General features: G+C 35.4%; 1 protein-coding gene across 5 annotated transcripts in view; it reads left to right on the top strand.

Moving 5' to 3' along the window:
* Positions 1-26,673, top strand: part of celf2 (cugbp, Elav-like family member 2) — a 205,137-nt gene that overhangs the window by 34,446 nt on the left and 144,018 nt on the right. For all 5 annotated transcript variants that reach the window (XM_015352322.2, XM_015352320.2, XM_015352325.2 and 2 more), the window contains exon 2: positions 14,476-14,511. In XM_015352322.2, the coding sequence (XP_015207808.1) occupies positions 14,476-14,511 (36 nt within the window). The remainder of the gene's footprint in view (positions 1-14,475; positions 14,512-26,673) is intronic.

Raw genomic sequence — 26,673 nt, 5'->3', positions numbered from 1 at the left:
TGCGGAGGTCCAGATTAAATTAGCTTTTTTTGTTGTATTTAAGTAGTATATTGTTTGTTTATATATTCTTTTTGTTGCCAGTATTACCCGTTATTAGTTCATTGAAATGATTGAAGTTAATGTTTAGAATGATTAGGATACTGTGTCCTGTTACTGCTACAAACTACATATTTTTAGCTAATACTTTCATCTTCAATATCAGGGGTCTGGAGACTTCCAAGAGTTGTCCTTGTAAAGAATATGTCACAGTACATTTGTCTTCTCAGCCCAAATAAAACAGTAAATTCTGTGGTATGGTTGTGTTGTGAATTGAGTTTTCAAATAATACATCATTTAGCATGGATATTAAAAAGTAATTTTAGAAAAAACAATACTCACACTTCAGAGTTATTTTTTAAAGTACCTTTAATTATAATTTTAAAATAAAACCCGCTGATACAATTTAAACGTGAAATGGTGGTTTTTACCTCCCTATTCCTGTCCTGATTATGCTTCTCTGTTCTTGTTCTGTGTGTAGTTTGAGTGTGGGCTTGTGCATTATTTTTCATTAACTGAAACAGAATAAGAATCAAATTGGAGTGTAACATGTTGGGTGGACTGGGCTCTAGATATATGTTTAAAATATTAATAATTTGAAAATATAGTTTTAAACAAACATTCAAGAAGAGGTTAAACCCTGATCAGAAGTGGGTGACACTTCCTGCCTACCTACGTATAAGTATCTCTTGTCTAGTTTAACCTCTTGCTGGTTTCATTTTACATGATACCATTCAACTCTTGCAAGAGGCAGATTTAACTGTGCAGCTCTGCTTGGCTCCCATCTTATTCTGCCAGCTTGAAGGAAACTGAATCTTGGCACCCACGCCAACTGAGCTAGCTGCAGAACTCCAGCCTGCTTTGGAAGCTGAATTTATCCAGAACTCCAAAACCAGTCTGTTGTAACCCCGGCCCAGCTTCGCACTCATCTCGTCTCCAAAACCTATGCCCTTCGTTCAGTCGCTACAGTGGCAGGCACCATCTCTCAGCCTTCTACCCTCTCCCCAAGAGAATCCTTGGCCTCAGTCCACAGGCCTTTTCACAAGTCTGCCAGCTACAGCCTGGTCGCTCCGACCTCAGCTTATTCTCTATCTCAGCCACACCGGCCTGCTCACATGTCTTCCGGTAGACAAATGCACCTTTGGTGTGGCATTTCCTCTTCAAACACTTCCTATTTCCAAGGTAGTCTCACACCAGCCTAACCTTTTCACAAGCCCTTGAAATCAAACTGGAGTCGCCATGATGTCCTCCCTTCTTCCTTGACTCTTTCCAAATGAAGGTTCCTCTCCATGGAGCTACAGCAAAGAGAAGTTGCTCCCTTTGTTCCACTCTCTATAACTATCCCTTACCCTCTTCCTTCACTCTCTCCCGCTCCTTCTACTGTCCCTGCCTGGTCTCCTTTCTCCCTCTCTCTTCTCTACTTGTTCCTTCCCACTTTTTCATTGTCGGGAATCCTGTCCACACTGCCTTCTGCTCCATCGATATCCTTCATGTTTTTGGCTCTTATCCTTCACTTGTCCACCTCTTTCTAGTATCCCACAGGCACCCGCCTGGGAACTAATACCTGTTTCCTCTGCACTGTGGAGCTATAGCATCAGACTGTATCGGGTCCGGGCTTCTTGGTAATAGCCCTCACCACCCCAGCAACTGTCTTCTGTCCGCTGTAACTCTCTCACCAGCGTCCTAGTGTAAAGGTGGGACTAGGCTCTGATTCTTTTAATTGGAGTTTTTTTCAATTCTGTTTAGAAAAATAAGTAGTATGAGTGTCTGAAGACTTTGTCTATAAGAAAACGTCTTTCATTTTTACATAGTGTTGGCCCATCATATTTTTGTTGCTTCATAAATTTTTTAAGCATCTGACAGAAAAAACTGAACGCCAGAGTCAGCTCCACTGGGAGTTGAGAAAGCTTGTGTTAGCCTCTGAGATGCAATAGTTCAGAAAAAAATTCTTTAAAGCATTAGGTTTCTAATCCTTCAGTACACAGTTCCAAGTGCTGTATCTCTAATCTTTGCTTTCAGAGGTGTGCTGCTGCCTCCAGATGCTACCGAATACTATCATTCGTGATCATTAGCTCCAAGCCTGGTGTTCCATCATTATCAATAACACTTCACAACGTGAAGCTGCATCACTGCAGACATCACATCTAGACATTTTTTTAGCATTCAACCTATTTTCTCAATTTATTTAGATATATGTTTAAAATATTATTAATTTGGATGTAGTTTTAAGGTAATTAAATGTAATTTCTTTGACTTCACGTCCAGCATGTTACCTTTGCCTATTTAACTGTTTATTTCTGTTTAAAGTGACTGATAATTAATACTAGTATGTTTATGTTTTGCAGCCTAGCAAGATATGTAATAATTGTATTATTTTCTTTAAAGGGCACTACTGTATTGATTTATTTATAAGCATTCCTGAAATCCAATAGTCTGAATTGTGTAAATGTAATAAGTGTGCAGTTTACAAACCAGATACCTGTGGTGCAAATACTACCTTGCCCTTTTCCCTGGACTTTCCTTGTCTTTGAATCCATAAACCTGATGCGCCATGGGATTTGGAATTGTAAACAGTTTTTCCAAAGAAGCCCCCTTGGCTCTGTCATTCCTGAACCAGGCTTAATTTAGTTCATTCCAGTGCCTTTTCTGCTTTGCCAGTTGCAGAAGAGATGAGTATTAAGCACCCCCTCTGGGTTTGGATCACCATGAAATAGTAAGAGGATGTTGAAAAGCTATGTGGTGTTTAAAGGAAACATGACAGACATACCAAAAGAGAACTGTGCAGAGAAGAGTATGCACTAGTTTAGTTAATCACTAAATGTACTGTACAGAGTGTTGTACACAGTTCTCTTAAATGCTTCACAGCTCCTTGTGACATGCTAATGCTCCATCAGAGCATGGTGTATTTTATTTGATTTTTTTGTGTGTCTAAGTGTAGGCACAGCTTGGAACTATTCATGATTCTTAGTTTCTTCTTTCATCCCATCTTAGAAAACTTCTGCAGTTCATTCTATGGTACTTGGTATCCTATGTCTAAGTCCCAGTTCTATGCTACAGAGAACTCAAGATTTACAAGCAGCAATACTACTTGTGGAGTTTACCACAGTCAGACAAGCTTTAAAATATTATGACTTTTCTTCTGACTTTAAGGGTGATTGTTGAAATTGTACAGTTTTTGTTCAGAAAGCCTGGTGTCACTTTAAGTCTTCTTGAGACCATATCAGATATCCTTCCTGACATTAGTTGTCTGATTTTTGCCTTGAAGATTGTTTTATTTTGTAATATGCTTGTCTTTTTGTTCCATTCCTTCTTGCAGATCAGCATACAGGTTTCATTTAATGTTTTCAGAGTCTCGAGACTCCTGAGAAGAGTGTGATTGGATTTTCAGATAGGTCTTGTTTTAATCAGACTTTTAAAATCTGCTTTTATTTATGAATCAAAAGCTTAAGGGAAGATGTTCCCAGTACACACGTGGACTTCCAAATTTCATATTTTGTTTATTTTTTTTAGTCGTCAAATCAGATATTTCTCTTATATTTTCATTCTTGCTAGCTTCAGGTATCTGAGCAGATTTTTGTTTATTTTATTTGTGAAGGGACATTTCCTCCAGAGGCGAACAGTGCCTTTTATATTTAATTTAGCAATAAATCGATCCTAAAAAAGCTGCAGACCCCCTTCTCTTGCCAGTTTCAGCCATCAAGGATTATGTATGGGGTTTTAGAATCAGCTTGATTCTTCTTTCAGTGTGTGGGATTACTTACAAAGTGTTTCAAATTATTGAAATCCGAGTCTCTTAGCCGAGGAAGAGCTGAGGTGATAACAAAATCTCTACAGGATTCTAAACTGATGATAAGGAGTGCAGAAACCAAATGTCACTCAGTCTGACTAGATGCACAAACCAGCATGCATTCCCCCACCCTCCTGTACACAAGCATGCTTATTTGCCATTTTATGCTTTGCTGGGAATTGATTACAGAAAATATTGAGTCCTTATCTCATGGCAGTGAGCATTTCTCCTTGGAAACTACTGCATTTGGACAACATGTGGTACTTCAGTTTTGACCTCCTCTTGCACCTTAATCCGAATTGTAGAGTGAATAACTGGTAACTCTATTAGATTTAACTGCATTGTAACTGCACAGTCAAGCCAAATCAACTAAGTCATTGCCAAACCACTGTAAAATTGCTGTTCATCTCCCTCTGTTCTCTGAGCTCAAAAGCTGCTATAAAACTAATTTCATTTTCTCAGGGTGAAAACCACAAGGGAATGCATAGAATTCCAGTTTGTCATAATAAAATTATTACGGCATTATGTTACACTGCACTTTTTAAGTGTATTTATTGGAAGCTGTCAACCTCAATGCTAATATCTCCCAGATTGCTATCTCCTCTGCATTTGCTTTCAATTTGATTTTCTTGAAATTTGATATTCCTTATAAAATCTGGAACTCCTGGCAGAGGCATAATTAGATTAAGCGCAGAAAATTAAAAATACATTGAAATACTTTTTTAGGGTTGAGCTCATTCAATACAGCAATAAGGTTTTGTACCTTAAGTAATATTGGTTTGTTATTTCAGATGTTTATAGAGTTGGTTTTGTCAAACTAATTGTGATTACTAGCTTTTCCAGCTCTCTTTGTCTTTGTCAGTCCAATTATAATTTAATATTTACATTCAATCCCAGCTACATATGCTGTGCTTATATGCATTTAAATGTTTATAGCAAAGTATAGGCAGTGTGCAAATTACATGACCTCAAGCAATTATGACATTTTAATAAGGAAACAGCCATTATCTAAGTAATATGTGTATTTCATATGGATTGTGATGTGCCAGTGGCCCATTCACATGTATTGTGGTGCAATAATAAGCCTACTGTCCTGCACAGAAGGAAATCAAAGCCACCTTAGGACCTTCATTGCCAGTTTTGAAAAAGCTGTTGACAGAAAAGTTGTCGGTCTTTCCCAGTGGGAGTTATTACATCCTGGTCCAAGAACTACCAAATACGAAAGATAGCCATTATATGGCAGAGAAAAGACAGAAGCAGAGTCTGTTTCAAGCATTTCGCCACACTGCTTCTTTTAATTAAATTAAAAGACAGCAAACACAGCCATGCTAGGACGTTTCAGAATGTCAGTTTACATGATGCCTATTGACATTTGCATTCCAGTGAAAAAGTGACCACTGTAGAAGTTCCCTGTTGAGCTGAGGTGTTATTTATAGGTTGGTGGTTTATATGCACTGGTTATTCTTGCCCTTGACAACGTGCTTAATAACAGTAATAGCATAGGGCTACTGGGAAAAAGGACGAGTTGGACATTATTTCTGGTTAGTTTGCTGGTTGGACGAAATGTATTTTGAAGTGACAAATATACATATGTTGAAATTTTTCTTTGGGGTTTTATTTTACAGCCAGGAGTCGTTCAGAACTCCTGCAAATCAAGCAGTGAATCGATTGAGCCCACAGGTGGTTGTTCTCTAGGCAATCGTGGGGAAAAATCTAATCCAACATGTGCTGCAATGCACATTTCCCTGAATGACAAACAAGCAGCAGTCACATCGAATGACACAACTGGGCATGTTATCAAAGTGCAACAGGCCTGCTGCTTGTGTTCATGTAGCTACTGCATTTTTTTAAGTGTGTTCAAAAATGATATGCTGCTTGGGATTTTTTTCTAAACGCATTTGAGCATAAAATAAGCAATCCCTAGGGTTCATCTTTCTGAAGCTCTGATAATGTGATTCTGAGAGAAAGTTTGTGTCTGTTTTGATTATCAATAATTGCACCTGGAGTACCAAATACATTCACGCCTACACTTACTGTATTTTTTACATTTGGGTGAAAATTAGAGTATGACAGTATTCAAGTGATTTTACAGGCCACGAGCCTTTCCTTGTGAGTGGCGACAAGCAACAGTTGTTTTTTTCTGAAAAAAAAGACCCAAACACTTCACGAAAAAAGACATTTCACGGAGAAACCAAAAGAAAAATTCAAGAGAAATGAAAGCAGCACCACCATTACGTTTATTACACTAGTTTCATACTGCGTATTTATTTTCTACATAAACTAGAATCGGAGCAGCTTCCTGTATTTTTGAATGGATAAAAATAGTTTTAACTCTCACAAATCCCTCCACTTTTCTTTCCTTTTTTTACTCAGTTTTGATCCGAAGATAAGTGTAAGTGTTGATCCTCAGTGAACACGGATTTGAAATCCTATAATCAGGAAGTGAGAAATCCCCCTACTCTGGTAGCACTATCACATGAACATGCCACAAATTGTAGGATTTAAAAATCAACAGTATAAAATATTCATGTTTCTGCAGCAAGAGTAAGAAAGCAGAACTAAAACCAAAGGGATTTGCTTCTTAGATCAGAGGATTCCACTCTTTGTTGTTGTTATCCCCATCTTCATTATAACATTCTGTGTTGGCCTATGTTTAAAAGGGTTATCTGCTTAACATCTAGTTTCATCTAGTAAAACCCTTAAAAAAAAAGAAGGTACATGTCTATTTTGAATCTCTCAAGATTACAGTTGTGGTATTTTGAAAACTTTTTTTGTTAAGCACAGCAGAACAGGCACTGACTGAAATGCCAGAACAATTTGACAGTGCTTAGCAAGCATGTGAACAAGTGTTAAAGAAAGTGGCACCGAAATACCTACATCTGTAGAAAGCGCACTATCTCTCATTTGTCATCTAAAGCTATGTTACATAGATTAGGAATAGCTAATAACATCACTCTTTTTGTGATGGATGTTTACTGCACACTGATTTTGAAGTCTGCCGGCTGTCGCAGTTGTAAATGAGAAGTTCCTGACTATTGCTTTTTTATGTGGTTAGATCAAGGTTTTGACTGATGTGTTTTTACACTGATGTGTACATGGGGAGTATATTATGCGAAGGCTTCTTGTTCAAACTCTTGTGCAGCTGCTAAGCTCCATTATTTTTTGTTTGTTGCTGTTCTAAATTGTTGAACTGTTTTACAGAGCCCTATCATGTCTTTCTAGAATTGCCTGTTATCTAGAATCTAGCACACAAGACAAGAGGGAATGGGTTCTGTAGCATTCTAGTAGCTTAACTGGTTCATTCAGTGCAAGTTGTAAATGGATATTGATTAACTGATTAGGCTTGATTTAGCACTTCATGTTTTCTGTTTGTGTAAAATAATTTAACCATTTCCAGGATAAATATGGTTAATAAATATTTCTTGGTTTCAAAAAATGAATAAAGAGTTTTAAGTGAAATGCCAGGTTTTGAATTCATTGCTGTTAAATGGCAGTTGGTGCCTCGCATACTGAATTTTTATAATGTAATTTATAAGTAATTTGCACTGCTGCCATAGTAATAACCATTCTTGGGAAAAACCACACAGGAACTCTGCAGTTGTCTTTATAGGAGGAGCGAGCCTTTCGCTGGAGGGGCATGTGATAAAAAGTGTAGTATTTGATTAAAGAAAAACTGCTGTAATTCTAGTTTGTACATTAAGTGATATATTATCATGTTTGCAGAGTAGTTTCAAGTTAAAGCTGATGTTTTAACAAGTGACATTCCAAAGATATTATACAGAAAGTCATAGGTGTGAAATTCAATTTAATGATAATTAATATACTGTACTTGTCTTGTTCCTCCAAAGAGAGACTAGAATTAATTGTATTATGAATAAGATAATTCTAAATTAGAATTATGTATATAAATTAGAATTACAAATTATATGAATTATCAATTCTGTCAAGACTCTCATTGCATTTTGTAAAAATGTAAAAACTAATTTTGGTTTGTTTATAGATCCAAGCAAACAGCAACTAAAAGACCAATATTATACTTTGCTTGAAGAGTTTGAACCTTTTAAATTATTTTCTAAAAAATAGGAACAAATTTTGCTAGGAAGTCAATAGCTCTAAAAAACGTTTAATAAATACCAATAAAGTTCTAAAGCTGGAAATGCAAATAAATAAATCACAGCCTTGTTAACCTCTTATGTTCAACATTGATTCTGAACCAAACATCTACATATCCTTATAAATATGTTTTATCAGAATCTGTCTCATTTGGGGTGTTTGTGTAATACTTGATGAAGAAAAATATTTAATTCTCCTTTATGTTTCCTAAATTTAAGTTCCAGGCTTGATTGTGAATGTTCTCATTAAAAACGTAAGAAGAAGTACTTTAATAAAAGCTCTAATTGTTCCTAATTACAGCTAACTAAAATTGCATTCAATTATATACCACATCAGTAACAGCTAACAAGGTTCCATAACCTGTCAAAGTTTCATCATTATATAAACAGGCGCACTTCCTTGCATATAAAATTGGTGTCTGATATATTTTGTTTCAGCTTGCAGCAGTCTGTGTTTCTAATGGAAATAATTACTATACCTCATATCTTTTTTAGGAACATACATTTTTAAAGATAGAAGTACTGATACAGAGGAGATATAAACTGTGATTAAACTCTTCAAGCTACATCACATTGTTTTTTTTAATGTAGTTAAGAAGGCTCACTCCAGGTTCCTTAAAATGAGTACTTGTATACCTTCCCCTTCCCACACACGCGCAAAGAGAAACAAAATGAAGTACAGTACAGATGTTATGCATTTTCTAAATCTTGTCAATGAGAGGAAAAAAAAAACATTGATTACTCAATTCCACAACACTTTACAAATCTCCAGGAACAATCAACTGTTGGACCATGTTGCTGCATTCTTTGGCATGTCACTAGACATGCTGTCAGCACGCAACCTATGGTGGGAGTCTGATCAGACCTCTCAGGGCCCCTTCTCAGAGTTTTGCAGCAAGGCTGCAATTGGCTTGATGTTAGAAAAGAGACCATCAAGATATTGATCCAGCTTGACAAAATTCAAATTAGCTATACCACCTTTGCAACTCACAACTGGTAACCCACTGTAGCTCAGCAGATGTGAGCCTGGCCAGTACCTGGATGGGAGACCTCCTGGGAAAGTTAAGACTGCTGCTGGAAGAGGTGTTAATAGGGGGTTGCTTACCCTGTGGTCCATGTGGGTCCTAATGTCCCAGTATAGTGATGGGGACATTATACTGTAAAAAGGCGCTGTCCATCGGATGAGACATAAAACCGAGGTCCTGACTCTCTGTGGTCATTACAAATCCCAGGGCATTTCTTGAAAAGAGTAGGGGTGTTACCCCGATGTCCCAGCTAAATTTCCCATTGGCTCTTACAAATCGTCCCTTCCTAATAATCCCCATCTCTGAACTGGCTTCATCACTCTGTTCACCTCCTCCCTGATTGCTGATGTGTGGTGAGCGGACTGGCACACTCTGGCTGCTGAGCCAAGAGTTTGTTTACAAATGTTCTGTGCATCCTTATAAAAAAATAACTCTTCCATCTGTGGATCCCAACATTTAGAAATACAGCATTTTTTGTGATATGATCATTTTTGCAGTTTTAAAACAAAAGGAAAGTACCTTCACCAATCAGGATGAAACGCAATACAATATAAGTGAAATGTTTAGAAGTAATTTACTTAGAAAGGGTACAGTCAGGAGCTGGTTAATGCAAAACGTATTCAATTTCATAGCATTGCAACTTGTTTATCCCCAGTAGGGATAGCCCTTTGTGTTTCCAAGATGCCTGATGATGCATTCATCCAAGAAACAATATTGTAAGCAAACATCAAGTACTGAAGTGCCTTATAAAACCACTTTGATGCTGTTATGATTAGAAAACATCCCAGATGTAATGGAAGTTACTATCATATGAATTGCACTTGCTATTGCCTTGACAGTTATAATGCCTCAGTCACAGAGCTTAGAAGATCTGGATGTCATGTGCTCACAAAGGAAAGCCGGGTAGAAAAGCAAAAAGTAAGTGCTGAATGAAGTATGGCTCAGAGCAGTGAGGGGGGTCATCAGAAGGGCTAAGCAAAAAACAGTTTTCAGTTTTAGAGGAAAACGTTCCCATCCACCCTCCTCCTCTGTGTGCAAGTTGTCGTGTTGGGGTGGAGGGCTTCACTCTGTGCCACTGGGTAGCACTGATTGATTTGAAACAACGGTTCAAGATTACACCACATGTGTAAGTGTATTACCAGCTTAATAAAAAGTACATCTCCTGGTAAATTAATTGTTTTTTGCTTGATTGCTAGTGGTGACCATTGGATACCGTATTTTAGATGGGTCAATGAGTTCTGTGTTTCTTTTATCAGGTTTGGAGTATGCTTTATGATTTTTTAGCTGCATGAGAGCAGTTTATGTTTTAATCCACACAAAGTTTCAGAACTGGTGCGTAGAGAAAGACTTCTTTTCTGGTGCCCTTCACTGTTTTGCTAGAGTTATGTGCCATCTGGAAAATGGAAATTCAAAGATTGTTAGGTAAAGTAGTGCATAAACTGGAGTTTAAAATTTCTGAAAATAGCCTTGTCTGGGGAATTCTCTTATCTTCTGAAATGATGCACTGCTTCTAATGAAAACGCAGATTTGAGGCATTTGATGTGCACCTGCTCCTATCATGTATATCTTGATACCCGTTTTCTCCCACTGGACTTGTCCTGAAGAACTCTTTGCCTGTGGCTACACAGTCTGTATGTTTTCTATTTAGCAGGAAGAATAAAAGGTTTTCTGAATGACCAACTGGAGAACTGGTGTAGCTGAATTTTAAGTGTCAGGATTATTATTTTATTCTTTATGATACAATCATACAATCATTGAGTCATCACCACTGAATGCATTCATTTCTTCATTTATACTGTCAATAGGATTTAGATTTATAAGTTTCTCTTCCTGGACTTATTTAAGCAAATAAAGTTCAAAGCAGTTCTAAAGTTAACTAATCATTAAATGGATAAAGGTTAAATATATAGGTCTTGGAAATCGTGTATTATTGATGCCTCTTTCCTCTGTTATATAGGGGAGGTCATCATGTTTATTGGTATGTCTTAAAGTCTTTTAACCCTTACACATTGAGAAGATATTAGTCAAAGTAATTGCTGTACATGTAATAGATGCTTTACACAATATCATGCAGCCTAATTTAGAGATGCAGAGCCCCATCAGATAGAAATATATCTCAATATAACACTGGCAGTGCTCAAAGCATTTGTTTTTTCAAAGTACATTAATATCCAGTGTAATATCATTGACTTTAACCTGTATCTTATTATTTCTTTACCATTGCAGCTAATGTTCCACATCAGTAATATTTTTAGGATGTGGAGTTCCTTTCGTCAGCTGTGATGAATAGCTGTGTCTTTTTTGTGTTACTTAAGGATGCTTTATAGCTTCAGCTGTAAAATGTGTCACTTTGCTAATGCATCTTTGCAAAGGCTTAGTGGCTTCATAGTATAGCCTCAATGATTTTTCTTACTCTTTGAATATATCTGGGTAAATGAAGCCTAATGTGCCATTTCCAAGCACTACACTATTCCTCTAGGGCTAGTTTCATTTTCTTCCTCTGAAGACTAGATAAATGAGTTTTAATGAGTGAATATGCAGTACTGGCTATATCCAGGTACTTAGGAAACCCTCCTCTTCAACTCTGGAAATATTTGACATAACCGATAAGTCAGCAAAGTAAAATAATTTTGAAGTTGAATGGTTTGAGACTAACCTTGTGTTAAGGTGATTTATAATATGTAGTACCTAGTAAAACTGAGGTATCAATTTCAGCAGAATTTAAATTATAGCATTTTTTTTACTTTTCTTTTTTACAGTATATTTGGAATGTATTGACAGTTACAGTACAAATTATCTAAATGTACTGGAGGTCATGCTGGTAATGAATTAAAAGCACACATAATATACATTTAGAGGAGTACAGCTTTATTCACAGCCAATTAAAGTATGCTAAATATAGTCCATAAGGGATCGCACCAGAAAAAAGAGAACACAAAAATTCCAGCCTCTTCAAATATATTGCTTACACAAATGATATTGACACTATGCTGACTAAGCAACTTCTATTAACAATTTTACAATATCTAGGTGACTGTGATGCTGTGACACAAGAGGCTGCATTTCACAAGTCTATATCCTATTTCTGGACAATAATGAAATCTAGGAGCCCCAGTGTATTAGGAGTCACAATACATCTCTCCACATCTGAGCACACTTTTAATTCAGGATCAAGCAAAATTATACCAACAATGCAATTGTAGTTGTTTAAGGTTTCATAGAACCCCTTAAAACAGGGTCATAGGGTATAATTCAGTGCAATGAACCTACTATAATGCTGCCTGTTTTCATGTTCGGTGTTGTATGGCTGCATTGATTCTATTAAAATTCTCTCCGCCTCTGACTGCACACAGTAAAATTCTAATAGGACATCTGCCTTGGGGCACAATTTTGTTTCAGGACAGAGAGGAGAGAGACACTTTTTTTCCTTCTAAATTCCATCTTGAGGCTGAAAATAAGGCACATATCGAGCAGCAGAAGCAGGCATAACAGGTTTACAAAATATTTAAATATCTAGTTTTGATATAACTAAACAAGGTAACAAACCTAATAGTTACTTGTTTCGATTTTAGTTTCATCATGTCATGTCATGTACTACAAAAATATGACATGTGCATTTTAATAAATTGTCTTTATTGCTAAATTATAGTTATTGGAAATCAAAATGTTCTGTCATGTAATAAACACTTGAATGAGGTCATTTCATCTATTTTAAAAAGATAATCCCTGCATTCAGCGCATAGGATGGTGTTGGGTTCATTTATATTCAGTAAGTAGTCCTAAAGCACTCATTTATACATATATACACATGTATAGTGAATATGTTCACTTGATATCCTTTATCACACTGCCAGACAATTTCCACATCAGTAGAGGACTTGCTTGACAGGATTGATTTTATTCATTATGCCACCGCTTTTGAAGCTGAATTCCTGTTGTAACACAGAACTGATGCCACTGCAGTCTTTTAAACTGATGCTTCTGATGAAAGTGTTCTAATGGACGAGAGCTCTACCTTGGGAGTATTGTTCTTAATTGATGTAAGAAAATAGGCTGACTACAAAAATGATATCTTTGCTAATAAAAATAACAAACGACACATACGGTACATTGCAGGTTTGCTCATCCTTTGGACTTTTTGACTATTGTTTTTCAAAAGCATTCAAAATCGTCTTGCACAGCGGCACATATGGAAAAACATCATGTTTACTGAGGCCTTCACTCTGTTTTTCATTAACCGCATGTTCAGGTTTTCAAGATGTGGAATGATGTATAGACATAATACTGAAAAGCCCTGAAGAGTGATTAGCTGATGGCCACACAGAGTGAAAGTGGCCTTTCAAATTATTAATAACCTTTACTACAGCTGCACAGCAAGGATGAAGAATTTCCACTGAATTCCCACATACAGTACACATTGAGACAAAAGTCAAATAAGTGAATAGATGCTAATCAGCAATTTCAAAATAGTTTGCTTTCATTTCATATTGTACACAGAACACAAGCCGTTGTTCCTGGTACCTACTGTATGAATTGTACAGATATTCCTGACAAATGTCTTGAATGCTGCCATGAGTCCTCTTTGGTAATGTTTAGGAGCAGTAGACTTTTAGTTTTTAGAAAATGTTTGCGTTTCAAACAAAGGAAATAGTGGAACCAGTTGAATTTTGATTCATGGTCACCAATGACACATTGAATCAAAATAAAAATTACCCTGCATTTGCTTCATTAGCTTTGTGAATGCATATTTTCCTGAAAGGCTTTTACCCAGTTAAAGGATAATTAAACTGGGCCCTTTGAGTTTTCGTGCTTTCAAGCTCATTTCTGATGGTGAGGCTACAAATGCTTTCAGTTCAGAAGGTACTAAAAACAAACCATAATGTGTGCCCCAAAGCTATTTTTGTTCTATATAGATTTTATTTATGTTTTTTACTGTCTTAATATTTTTTTTATTCTAATGGGAAACCCTTTTCAATCTTTAAATGAAAGAAATTCTCTTACCCTGGTAATGAAATAGTACTGTACATCACGGCATTAGTTTAGCAGAGATTCCGGCCACATGGGGTATATCAATGCTGTACACTTTGCTTATGGATCCTTTTGCTTATGACCATCACTTGGTGTCTTCTAAAATCACTCTTTTAAGGGATCTAAAAAAATGTAGAGTTTTAAGCAAGGTTTGAACAATTTTGGTGAATTTTAAGGAATAATATTATCCTAGGTACAGTAATTACAGACTTATATCAAATGTTTGTTAGCAATGTGGAGGTTGGTCTCAGTCAATTGAGAATTTTCCAGAGGCATCATTTTCAAGAAATATGATAATTTCCTCTGTCTGCCTATGAATGCACCTGGTTGTAAGATATGCATGAGTAGTTGCTAGAAATAGTCTCACATATACAGTCTGCTCTATATAATTCATAGGATTTATTGCTTTAATCTCACAATGCACATATTTTTTCATTGTAGATTTAAGCCTCTTTTGAACTAATAGTTTTATTTTTTCCTCTTGTAGGCAGGACGCCTCTGAGCTGTCTGGGGCTATACAAAGGTAAGAATAGGCCTTTGTTTCTAATTCTTCTGTCTAAGGATGAAATATTAATTTGCACTTTCTGTGGATACTGATATTTGGAATTCATTTATTTGTTTTGCTGTATTGAGTGCCATTGGTACATAATATCTAAAGATTTAAAAAGAAGGTTTTGTGTCACAGGAACCTGAATCCCTAGCATAAAGTCACTGGCTCTGATCTGACCTAGCAGTGAATACAGATGATAACAAAGTGAAAAGGTTTTGTGCTGCAACCATTTCTTGAGTGTAATATGCGGCTGCCATTTCAGAATTTCAGGTTACATCTGGGCCACACAAAGTAAGTCTCATAATTCTGGTGTAAGCATTTTATGTGAGTGAATGAACCAAAACCATTCATGTGAATAAATAAAAAAATAAAATACTTTAAAAAGAGTCTACCAGTGGAAATAGATTTGAGTTGAAGTGAATGTGTGGGATCTTTCTAATTAGCCATGCACGTAGATACTGCAAGACCTAAACTGAACATTGAGTCCACTAGTTTTCTGTTCAAATTAGGGTTTAATTATCCCTCTATTAACTTTGTAATGCTGTGGAAAGACTTCCTACCAGGTTTAAGATATGACACTGACAGCATTTTGATTTGCTGCCAATTAGGTCATTAAACTGGACCCTACAGCTCCAAATCGAAACGGCTCTCCTACTGTGAGATTTTAGTTAGTAAAGGCAAATTTTAAATAAAATATACTTTAAAAGAAGTGCTCTCTCCATTACCTTTGTTGTTAATGATGAATTTGCAATGTTTTCTACTGAAGATCCTCTCTGTGATTTAAAATGGGAGAGGTAGTTTACAAATGTGTTACTTTTTTACCTAAAAAGCTTGTGAAGAACATTAAATGCTCTTTTCTCAGAAGTCTTGACTGGATCTCAGTTTAAGGCAGGTCTTTATTTGTTTGCCAAGATATTACCTCCTAAACATTTATTTTAAAACCCCTAGGGAACAATTGGGTATAATAAAACTGTTAAACGTAACAGTTACTGCTGTAGAGTTTCCAGTGGAAACAAACAGGATTTTGAAAGCATGTACATTATTGCAATGCACAGCCTAATCAGCACTGCACAACTATCAAGAGGAATATTTCATGTCTAAATATTATAGAGGTAATAACAGATTATGCATTTGCAGCAAGAATAGTGCAGAGTAGTACATCAGTCTTTTGAATGACAGGAGTAATCTAGGATCTACAGTTGTGATTTGAACAGGCAAGTTTAGTGCAGGCGCTAGAGGGGTATTCAGACCTTGCTGTTTACATTTGTAATTTAACACTTCTTGTCTAAAATCATTAAGTCATACCTTAATATTTCAGTTATATGTTTGTTTTTTTTTCTAATTATTCTGAGGAAATAGCAAATGAGCATCTAAGGCAGAGTGGAAGTCGTAGTGATATCTAGTACTTTTGTAATTATCATTTGCAGCTGTTGCAGTTTTATAGTGTGTGATGATGTATGATTACTTGTTGGCTTGGGATTTCCTTTGTTTTTATGTTTGTTTGCTTATTACAGTACACATGTATTTTTTTCATTTGTACCCTTTTAATCCACTAGATTGGATTTTTAAGGACAAAATGGATTCAAATGTGAAAACAACAGAAGTAAGAAAGAAGAGAAAACAGAATGAGAATGATTTGTTTCCATTTTGACATAAATCGTTTTTCTCAACTTGGACTTAATGTATAGTAGGTTGACTAAGGTGGTCAAGATAAGTTTAAAAAGATTTGCCAAGTTTAATAGATGAATTAGTTTGTTGGTTATGGGACCTGTACCAAGCTACCCAGATATGTTGGCATCTTTCAAAAATGACTTAATTAGACTGGATTTTCATTCAAAAACTTGAAAGCCTTAAAACTTAAAAATGTGACAAATGTTATGGGTTCCAATACATATTTATTACACTATTATGCCTCTCAGTATATATTAATTTAGTGACATTTGGGAATGTTTGCATCTTAAACTAAAACAAGAAATAGGAACATAATCAATGTAGAAAATATATGAAACAGCATGATAAGCGTTACTTTGGTAGCTTTCAAATAAAAAGCTGACATGCTACAGTAAGTTCTTAGTTATCCCACTCTCACAGCAAAACATTGTTCATACATTTTTAATTCCTGGATTCATAAAGTGTATGTCAGCAGAGCATCTTCTCTTTATAGCCCTGTTATATGCAGAAAAGGAAAATATCTTGTCAAAGATTAAACATAACCAGGAAGAAAGCACACATTTATCATCCGTTTATAAACTTCTGTGAGAAATATTAAAACAACAACCTTACCTTACATTATTATATCTTGATATGTTGCATTAAATATTAATTTGCTTCTAACACAGCTCTATAATATACTCTAAACAATAAACATGTTATGGACCATATATAAAGCTATCAATAGAATTTGCTTTCTTTTACTTAACCTATAAGTGCAATAAGTATATAGTTATCATTTAAATGAAACATGACGAAGGACTTATCAGTTCCTGTGTTTGCCTTTTTTTGCTTTTTTTATCATAGAACTAATATGAAATATTTTTAAAGCCCTGACCTTATTCCTAAATATTGTTTTTCCATTTTTTAATCAAAACAGTCGTAGATAAAAATATAACAGAACAACATGGCATTACATTTTATTTTCAATTTATTTTTATTTTCAAAATTTCACTTTCATTGTATTTTTGGTACAGATACATAATAACTTGCAGATGTATATAAATAAGAACAGGTATATATCCATGTTGTGCTTTGCATATGTGTACTTTTATTAAATATTGTTCACTTTTTGCATTTTAAGTTATAAAAAAGTAGTCTAGCTAGAAATGTCCTGAGTGCTTTATTTACTGTACATATGGCTCAGCATCTCTGCAAATAAAACAATATCACATGAAACATTGATTTAAATTAAAAAATGGAAACAAAATCTAATACATTAAAGCAAATCAACTAAAAAAAGGTTACATACAACCACAGACTTTCCTCATGCTGAGAATTTTATACAAGATAATTGTAAAACTTTACTTTACTTTACTGCTTTTTTTCCAATTTGTATTCTCCAGATGTTAATCAGTTGGGATTATCATTGCATGAATAAGGGCCTGCCCTCTTACTCTTCTGGCATGCTTGTCAGAGTCATTTGTCAGGACAGTTAGCACTGATGGAAGGAGTGACATTACAATTCTTTAATCTCATGGGTATCAAGCAAAGCCCCATGGGTAATTGTTGCCTGAGAAGCTGTGGGTGCCCTTGCCAACTAAACTCTGCCTAGCCATTAGGCACTAAACCAGTTGTGCATCACTGAGGAATCCCAGTTACAGTTATTTAATGACACAGCCCAGGTTCGAGCTGGTGACATCTGAACTCTCTAGCTCAACAGTGTTCCGAGCAAACTCCTTTACTGATTGAGCAATTTGGCTGCCTCGCATTGTTTAGTGTGTTGTTTGTGTTGTTTAGACAATTTAAATCCCAAAAACTCTTTGACAAACAAAGAGCTCAAATTAAAACCTAATTTATCCTTAGGCCTAAATTTCAAATTTGATATTGTCTCTCTGTGCTCCACCTGCATCTAATTCCGTCATACTAATTAAGTTCTTTGAGATTCCTAAATCTAAGGGTATGCAAATATATACCTAAAAATCCCGACTGAACTGTATCTTATTATTGTTATATTTTGTTGTAAATATATTATGGAATAATATTATTCATGTGGAAGTAAGCAGTTGTGAAGCCACAGGAGCTAATTGAGCTATTGTTAGCACAATCACTAATGATAATTTGTTTTGCAGCTGCAACAAAACTGCAAAACTTAGAGAATATTAATTTTGTTATCTATTTCCTTTTAATGAATTTCAACCTTGCGATTGATGCAAAACATTTTTTTTCTTGTTTCTTGAAAAACAAGAGGTACTACTCTGAATTGGCAATGGGGGGAAATGTAAGCTAATTACAACTATTTATGGTTATTATGTTCTCACTGTGAAAACAACTTATAATTACTGACCTGGCATCATTGAACCAGTGAATAGTATTCATTATCACTCAAGACTCACAATTGTCCCAGACACTCTATTCAAAATGATCGACAACGGTAATTATACTCTGACCTGAAGATGTTCAAGGGGGAGCTGTTGAATCTATTTTTAATCTCCATACATAACATTCACCTCCTTTTAAAGCATTCCAGATTATATTCACTGACTGTGCAATAGTAAATACATAAAGAAACAGGTATATTACTACAAAATCCAACATAAAGTAACTGAAAAGCATTGAAAAAAAATGTTTTTTTTCCTTAAACATGGTATATACTGTTACTAGTAACTGCAAGTTTTAAAAAGATATGAACATTCAGCTATGATCCTTTAATGATCCAATAACTATATCTTTAATTAGATATTCTAAAAATGATTTAATCCTTGGTATTTCCATTTGGTAGCAGCATTAATACAAAATGAAGATCCTTCTGCAGCATCTTATCATTGAATATCTTGTGGCTATACCATTTTAACTGCCAAAAAAATGCAGTTAAAATGGTATAACATATTCTCCCACCTTATATGTAATGCATTGCTTAGATGTGTGAGAACATTTTCCCTGTAGAATACCATGTCTGTATTTAGAGTTGAAAACAGTTCCCACCAGCTGCCCAGAATGATGTTACCATTGATATGCATTGGCATCTTCATTAAGGCGATAGTCAAACAATGTTAGAAAGCAGATCCTACTCAGACACCCGTTGAGATTTTTAATTGGTTCAGGAAGTTTAAAATAGCTTTTTTAAGAGACATTGTGGTCTATTCAGACCTAAGCAGTTAGGTTCACTGAAAGAGGGTCTTTGAATACTGACATCTAAGAAATGGTGTGCTATGTTTCTTTTGTGAATTTTTTAATTTTAAAAGACAAAACAAGGAATATCCATTTTTGATTAAACCAGATCTTCTATTAAACAGCCCACCTTTGCCCTTAATTGTATTATTAAAAGGGGTCTTTTTGATCCAGATACACCTCATGTAACCTTTAAGAAATTAAAGAATAAAGAAGAACATCTGCCTGAAACTGATCTAGAGGATAGCTTTAAAGGTAGCTTTGCCTACCCTTTTAGATTAAAACTGAGCCTTTTTATTTTCATCAATATCCAGTTTCTTTCTCATCTAACATTTTGCTTTTCCTTACTAGTTATTGTTCATTTCCATTTGCAGTAGAGACTCACTTCATAAAAAATTCAACGGCACTATTAATAAAGCAGGTAATTGGATTGAAACCCCATATGTTCCCAGCTTCTATCAACAATTTCAGACACTAAGACTGCAGATGAGCTCTGGTAGTCTGAATTGATTTTTGTACCTGGTCGTGGGATCTGTTGTTGATTTGCAGGAGATTGACATCACACTCTGCACCACAGCTGAAGTGCTTCATTCCAGCGGTCACAATGAATGTGTAAGAATGCAAAACTGACATTACTGCCATTTCTTTTTTCCATTTTAACTCAATTGGATTAACTGTGAAGCATCTGATTAGTCTGATACTTTGTGGAGTAGATTTCTCCCATTATTGCGATCCAGTCAGTGAGCTAGCGTGGGAAAATAGGACCACCTGGTTCAATGAGTTAGGTCACTGAGATTCATTTAAACATTTGCTGCTTAGATGAAAGGGTGAGTCACAACCTCTTGGTAGTACAGGTTCATGTCCCTTGTCCATGCTGCTGACATTCTTGCTTAGGAATTTACTACGGTACAGATGCAGTAATAGTCAAGTAAATGAGAAGCGTGTTCAGTAAGTGACCTTACTGAGCAGGCTCCTGATGGTGCCAGCTCCAGAGCAATGGAGTTCAGCCCCATCCTCCGGGATTCACCTGCACCACATTGAGGTGAAGGAAAAGAAGAACAGACAGGGAAGTCAGAGGACATTATTTTTTTGTAACTCCTATTCACTCAGAATTGGGTCATACAGCTCTGAGGTGAGTTATGACTTTGGCATCCCCGAAAGAAATACAAAAAAATACTTTATGCATGCCAAATTTATGTGGAAAAAGAACAGCAATGTTTAGCTCTCATTTTCTGGAAATGTAGTTGGTTTATACATTTGGCACCGGCTCTTGGCATGAATTGTTATTAATAGAATTGGCTGCAAGCAGGATGAACTCTTGCAGTTTATTGCAACAGGCCAGGTTGGGGATGCCCTGACTTTAATTTCAAGCATATTTATCTCAGTTCAACCTTTATTCTCTGAGCATTGAATATTAATTGTAAACAGATGTTTGAAGATGTAAGAAGGGGACATCTGGCACCGATTAAATCCACTATGAAGCATAAAAGCAATAAAATGACTTCTGCATTGTTTCACATTCTACAGGGCTAAAGATATAAAATCTTCATTATCTCAGGATTTTAGATGTTCTAATTACAATCAGGAGCCCATCAATCATTCGGCAGATCATCTTTATTGTTAAACCTGCTCACATTTTTGTTGCTGTATTTCCACAAACTGGTTTTGTCTACAGTAGCTTAAGGCATGCCCTTAATATACTGTACACAAGATATAACCATAGCTTAGTAAGCAGATAAACTGTTTAAAAACAGTAATGGCTTAAATAGCTATAGTCTCCAAGTTCCTATCAGATAAATAATTGTTGCTAGATGCTAAAATAGTTCCATGCCTGACAAAAGTTCATTAATGGACAATTGGCCCTCATGATCTTTTGTATAGTTATGCATATTTTCAGGGATTTTGTTTTCATAACAGGTTTAGAACGGCATAATTAAGCTTTCATCGGTTCTGAATTATAATTATTTGTATCTGAGCACATATTGTAAATACTTTCTTTTCTTAATATTTAATAGAGTCTTGATTACTGTGTTTCATGTCAATTATTTAAGGTGCTTGACTGTTATACAGGTATTTTTTTTCTGTTTGTATAGTGAGGGTAAAAGATACCTCTTTTACTGCCTTTGTATTACAACTGAAATGTGTTAACTGTAAAATCATTTTAATTCTTGGATTTTAACTGTGGAACAATTGTCTTTAAAAATCAGCTAAACCTTTTCAATTTGCAAGTTGAATAATGAAAACTGCATACAAATGAGCACAGCAATTTTTATAAATGAAATAAAAAAACAGTACACTGTTGGAAACACCTGATTGTGCACAATAATAACAATTGTATTCATGTTAATGAGGATTAGATGACTCTCAAAATGTTACATTCTCTGCTTTTAGGCTGAAGCAGGAGACATGGTCTGCTTTACAAGACTAATTGTTACACAGAAATACACGGAAATTAAAATCTATTCATTGCATTATTCACATTTTCTGTTGTAATTGAAATCCATTGACATCTTAAATCAGCATTAGCTGGTTTCTAAGAGGAGAGTGGAAGCACTGGGGAAAACATCACAAATGTGTATAACATAGTCCAAGAAAGAACATAATCTTCAAAAAGTATTACAAATTCAAATATTTAGTAAGCCCTACCTCTAGAGATTTAAAATATTTTAAAACGCAAGGCTGTAAAAGTCAGTGTCTTAGGGAAATATAAATGTGAACCATTTTTACGTACTCTTTCAATTCAAGCAACAGCTGAACTCAGATAATAAAACAATTACCATATTAGTTAATTGAGTCATGATAAGATCATTAAGTCTGATGCACCATAGGTGTAAATTTCCCGTGGATACAATACCAGCCTTAGAGCAATTAGTATTGTGAACCCCTCAATTAAAATATACTGACTCATGATAATTAAATAAATAAAACAAACAACAAACATTACACTAGGTGGCAGTGTGGTTAGGATCACATTTGCAAAAACAAATTAAAACAGATTATTAAGAGTCTAGTCATATGTAAAAACACAATTGCAGTATGAGTATGTTCGCAACAGAGATACTGTATGACTCCCCCACAACATGCCAAGTTTTTATAATTCTGTAACTGCAGTGGTCATTTGATTTCTTTATATATTATTGTGTTATATGAGAAATATGACTATTTGTGGGTGACAGGGTTCTGTAAATGTATCCTGTATGCTGTAAAAAGGCACTGTCCTTCAGATGAGACATAAAGCCGAGGTCCTGACTCTCTATGATCATTAAAAATCCCAGGTCGTATCTTCAACAGAGTAGGGGTGTCCCAGCTAAATTTCCCATTGACCTTTAACAATCATGTCCTCCTAATAATCCCCATCTATGAACTGTCTTCATCACTCTGTTCTCCTCCCCACTGAGAGCTGGTGTGTGGCGAGTGTACTGGTGCACTATGGCTGCCATCGCATCATCCAAGTGGGGTGCGACAATTATACATGCAACATATGTAGATATATATGGAGAGGCATTCAAAATAGCAAATTGTTGTTTGTTTACATTTTGACACCTGTTTGTAACGCAATATATTTATATCTTAAACCATTAAAATCTGTTGAAAAGTGAAAAAATGATAGAAATAAATGTGTATATTTCAAGATGTTATCTTAGAAAAATCAATATTAAGTTAATCAATAGTATTTTTTTATAATTTCCATTCAACCTGTTATTAAAAAATAATAATACTGTAATTTACTTAAAAAAAAACTTTGATTGCATTTGATTTTTGGTTATTTTTTCAGCTTTTTGCTTCCTCTTGCTTTTTCTAACTGCAACCTGATGTTTTTAATGAAGCATGTTACTGTCCATAACGTGTGTGTTGTAGTTTATACAGCACAAATCCTTGATGCTTGAACTGTTTTATTAATTGACAGATTAAATAATGCATCTTACTTAAATATTCTAGTAATGTAATGCTGTAATCATAATAGCATTGCACAGTGCAAAGTCATATTTGTCATAAATAATTGAATTCCAGGAAACAAGGGTCATCTTTTCTCACATCCCTTGTTCTTAGATTTTGTAAATCCTCCTCTGGCAGGGATTACACTGACTAGACGTCTCCCATAGTCTGCCTGGAGGTTCTGGCACTTCAGAGAGGAAATGTATTAATATTTCTCCATGTAGAATTGCTACATTGTTTTAATTTGTCTAAGAAATCCAATCTGGACTTCATACTGTACACTCCTAGGGACGGCACTGCTTGATTTCAACAAGACATTGATTCCAGTGAGGGCTGAATCTCTCATCTAATCACTGCACAGTCACTGGCAAAAAGTAGATGGCTCAATGGCCAGTCAGGTGTGCCAGCAAGTAGGAGGAGCTGGTCTACTCCTCTTCATTTTTACCATGTGGATAAAGGTATCACTGATGCAAGTCAAGATGTAAACACGTAATTGATGATTCTGGATTGTGTGGGTAAAAAATAAAACAAATCTTTTGTATCACTGTATTTGGTGTTTTTTTTCTTTTAAAAAAGATATTTCATAATGAAAAGGCAATTAATATTATGTGGTCTACTTTTGAACACTTTAAACTACTAAAAGGACCAAAAGGGAGTTGAAAAGCAACTCCTTTTTATTATGTGCTGACTGGTTTAAAATCTGCATTCATGTCTGTCCCTGTCTGTCAAGCAGTGAAGTGTCCTGTGAGTCCCATGAAATATTTAGCCATCATTAGTGACTATATAAAATTTCAAACTGGGAGGTGCATGTATTTAGGTCCTTGTGTGGTCTCCAGGTAATGAAAGACAAACAAATGTTTGCAAAAGGGTTGTGAAGGTCTGCAAACATTTCTGTTTTTGTAACATGCCTGTTACAGAAAAGATATTGGTCCTCCTGAAGTGCTGTTTGTGTGCAAGGGGACAAGAGGATGGATATGATGTGTGACCGAGACACAACTCAGCTCAGCAGGTGCATCCAGCAGTTCAGTGCCTTTGGCCTTTAAAGCTGGCTCTTTGAACACCATCATTTAAAAAACATGCACTGCTGATTTACTGTAGCACATCCGTTCACTGCTGTGGTACTTTCTTCAAGACAGGTAGCAGAAACATTTCTCCTTATTAGGTTCGCAAATTAACATGTGAAACATTGTGTTAACCCCTGCAAAAAGGTGCTGTATGATGACGTGAACAGAATACTGTTTTGTAAAATTAGGGAAATAAAAAGCAGGGACTTGCTCAGGTGTCTGACCAATCATTTATTTTTAAAAAGCTAATGCAACAACAAGATAGATTTTTTGAGTTATAAATATAATATATAACAATTATAATTGTCAGGATCATTTAATCATTAGGCCAGAACTCAAACTGCTTTTCTTTAAGATTAAGACTCAAATGAGTCAACAATTGTGCCCTATTCACCTATTTATTGGTGTTTCCATTGACATATAGTATATTTACCTTCTGCTATAAAAAGCATTGTCTCATTCTGCAATGACACATGCATTCTGTGGTGTTTTTCAAATGGAAGTGCTATCTGCTATAGTGAGGCATGGGATGTTTGTCATTTACAGAGTACTCAGGGTAGGTATTGTGAACACCTAACTCGAGGTCAGAAAAGGGGAAAGGTTCTATCTTCCCATCACAGTAATTTACTGTTAAGAGAAAAATAGAAACATATTTCTTTGGTAATAGTGTTTACACATAATAATACCTATTATTTTTAAGTACTTTTCAAAAGGCTCAGAGTGCTATACGTGCATAAAAAAACCACACGGTATATCGGTAAAATAAAGTCAAGAGCGAATAAAATATGCATTAAACCAACGGTAAAAAAAAAGCCTTAGTGGTATTTAAAAATGTTGTGGAGTCTAATGGATTTGGGCAATGAGCTCCACAATATTGGAGGTACACATTAGAAGGTTTTCTGCCCCATTGTGTGTAGTCTAGTTTTAAGGAACATTAGAAGGCCAGAATTTAGCAGATCTCAGATTAAGTGGACAGATTGTACTCATGTAGTAAGTTCTTAGGGTACCTGGAGCTGGACCATTCAGTACTTTATATGAAAACTCGAAGATCTTAAAAATCTATTTTCGACACTCTGAATAATTGCGACATTATTGGTTTTAAAAAAGCCAAGATTTCCAAATTGAATTATTTAAAATTAGTTGAATAGAAGGTATAAATAAGAAATATGTGAAGCCACCCCCAGACAAAAACCATCAGTAAGTCTCTGCCTTAAAAAAAGTGTACCTCTCAGGCACTTGTAATCTATGCAGTGCTATAGATCACAAGTTACCTTTCCTCTAGTCTGTGCTAAAACTTAGGTATGCATCTTCAATGCCCATGACACTAATACGTTATAAGTCAAATGGCTCGAAGGTGAGTGAGTCGGAGGATTTTACCTGTACTTCTTTCTTCCCTGTGTGCGGTTACAGGGTTTGTAGCTTTGAACAGTCATGAAAAACGCGCAATTGAGAATTTTCTAAATTGGTTATGTGTAACAAAAATTAATAGTGGTTTCAAATGTGTAATAAAAAATAAAGGCTGTTTCAATAACCTTTCATTCTGGCTTGAGACAATTACAGTATGTTGTTCTGTGACTTTTCTCATTAAAGTTACTAATGATCTCTTAGTGGCACCTGCTGCTGCTGCAGTATCTATCCTAATTCTCTTACATAGTAGCACTACACTCAGTACTGTAAGTTATTAAACTAAACTTGCTTCTGAGTTTTTTTGGCTTTACTGCCACTGTTCTAAAATGGTTCAAATCTTACCTCACTGAACTTTGTGATTTTATACTCTTGTTTTCTTGATGGTTTAAGTTTCAAGGTTAGTTAGTTATATCTGGTGTTCTATAGGGCTCTATAATGGGCCTCTTTATTTTTTGCTTCGGTCACATACTAAACTTTCATGATTTAATGTACGATTTACAGTATTGGGTTCCTCATATCCAATCCATCAACCAACCAACCAACCAATCAATCTTTTTGTGTATTGTGCTAGGGATCTAAAGGATTTTTAAATTATTTGTTTTAAAGGTGATATAAAAAAATATTTTATTATTATTGTGATTGTGTGTTTGTCTATACACTACTGGGAAGGTCTGAACGGTTCCTTAAGTCCAAGAAAAAATGACAATCGAGCTGCATAATTATTATGTAATAGGAAATTATTTGCCTGCCACTTTCATATAAATGTAACCATTAAGCTCCTTAGAGTGAAGTCAGTTTGTTATTAATATTCCCTATTTTGGTGTTGAAACAAATGTTATGAATGCTCAGTGGGGGGGGCAGCAGACATTAACTTCATAGCATCATATTGATGGTAAAAAAGAGACTA

Source organism: Lepisosteus oculatus, chromosome 7 (genome assembly GCF_040954835.1).
Source record: "Lepisosteus oculatus isolate fLepOcu1 chromosome 7, fLepOcu1.hap2, whole genome shotgun sequence".
Taxonomy (NCBI): domain Eukaryota; kingdom Metazoa; phylum Chordata; class Actinopteri; order Semionotiformes; family Lepisosteidae; genus Lepisosteus; species Lepisosteus oculatus.
This window is presented reverse-complemented; position numbering and strand designations above follow the sequence as displayed.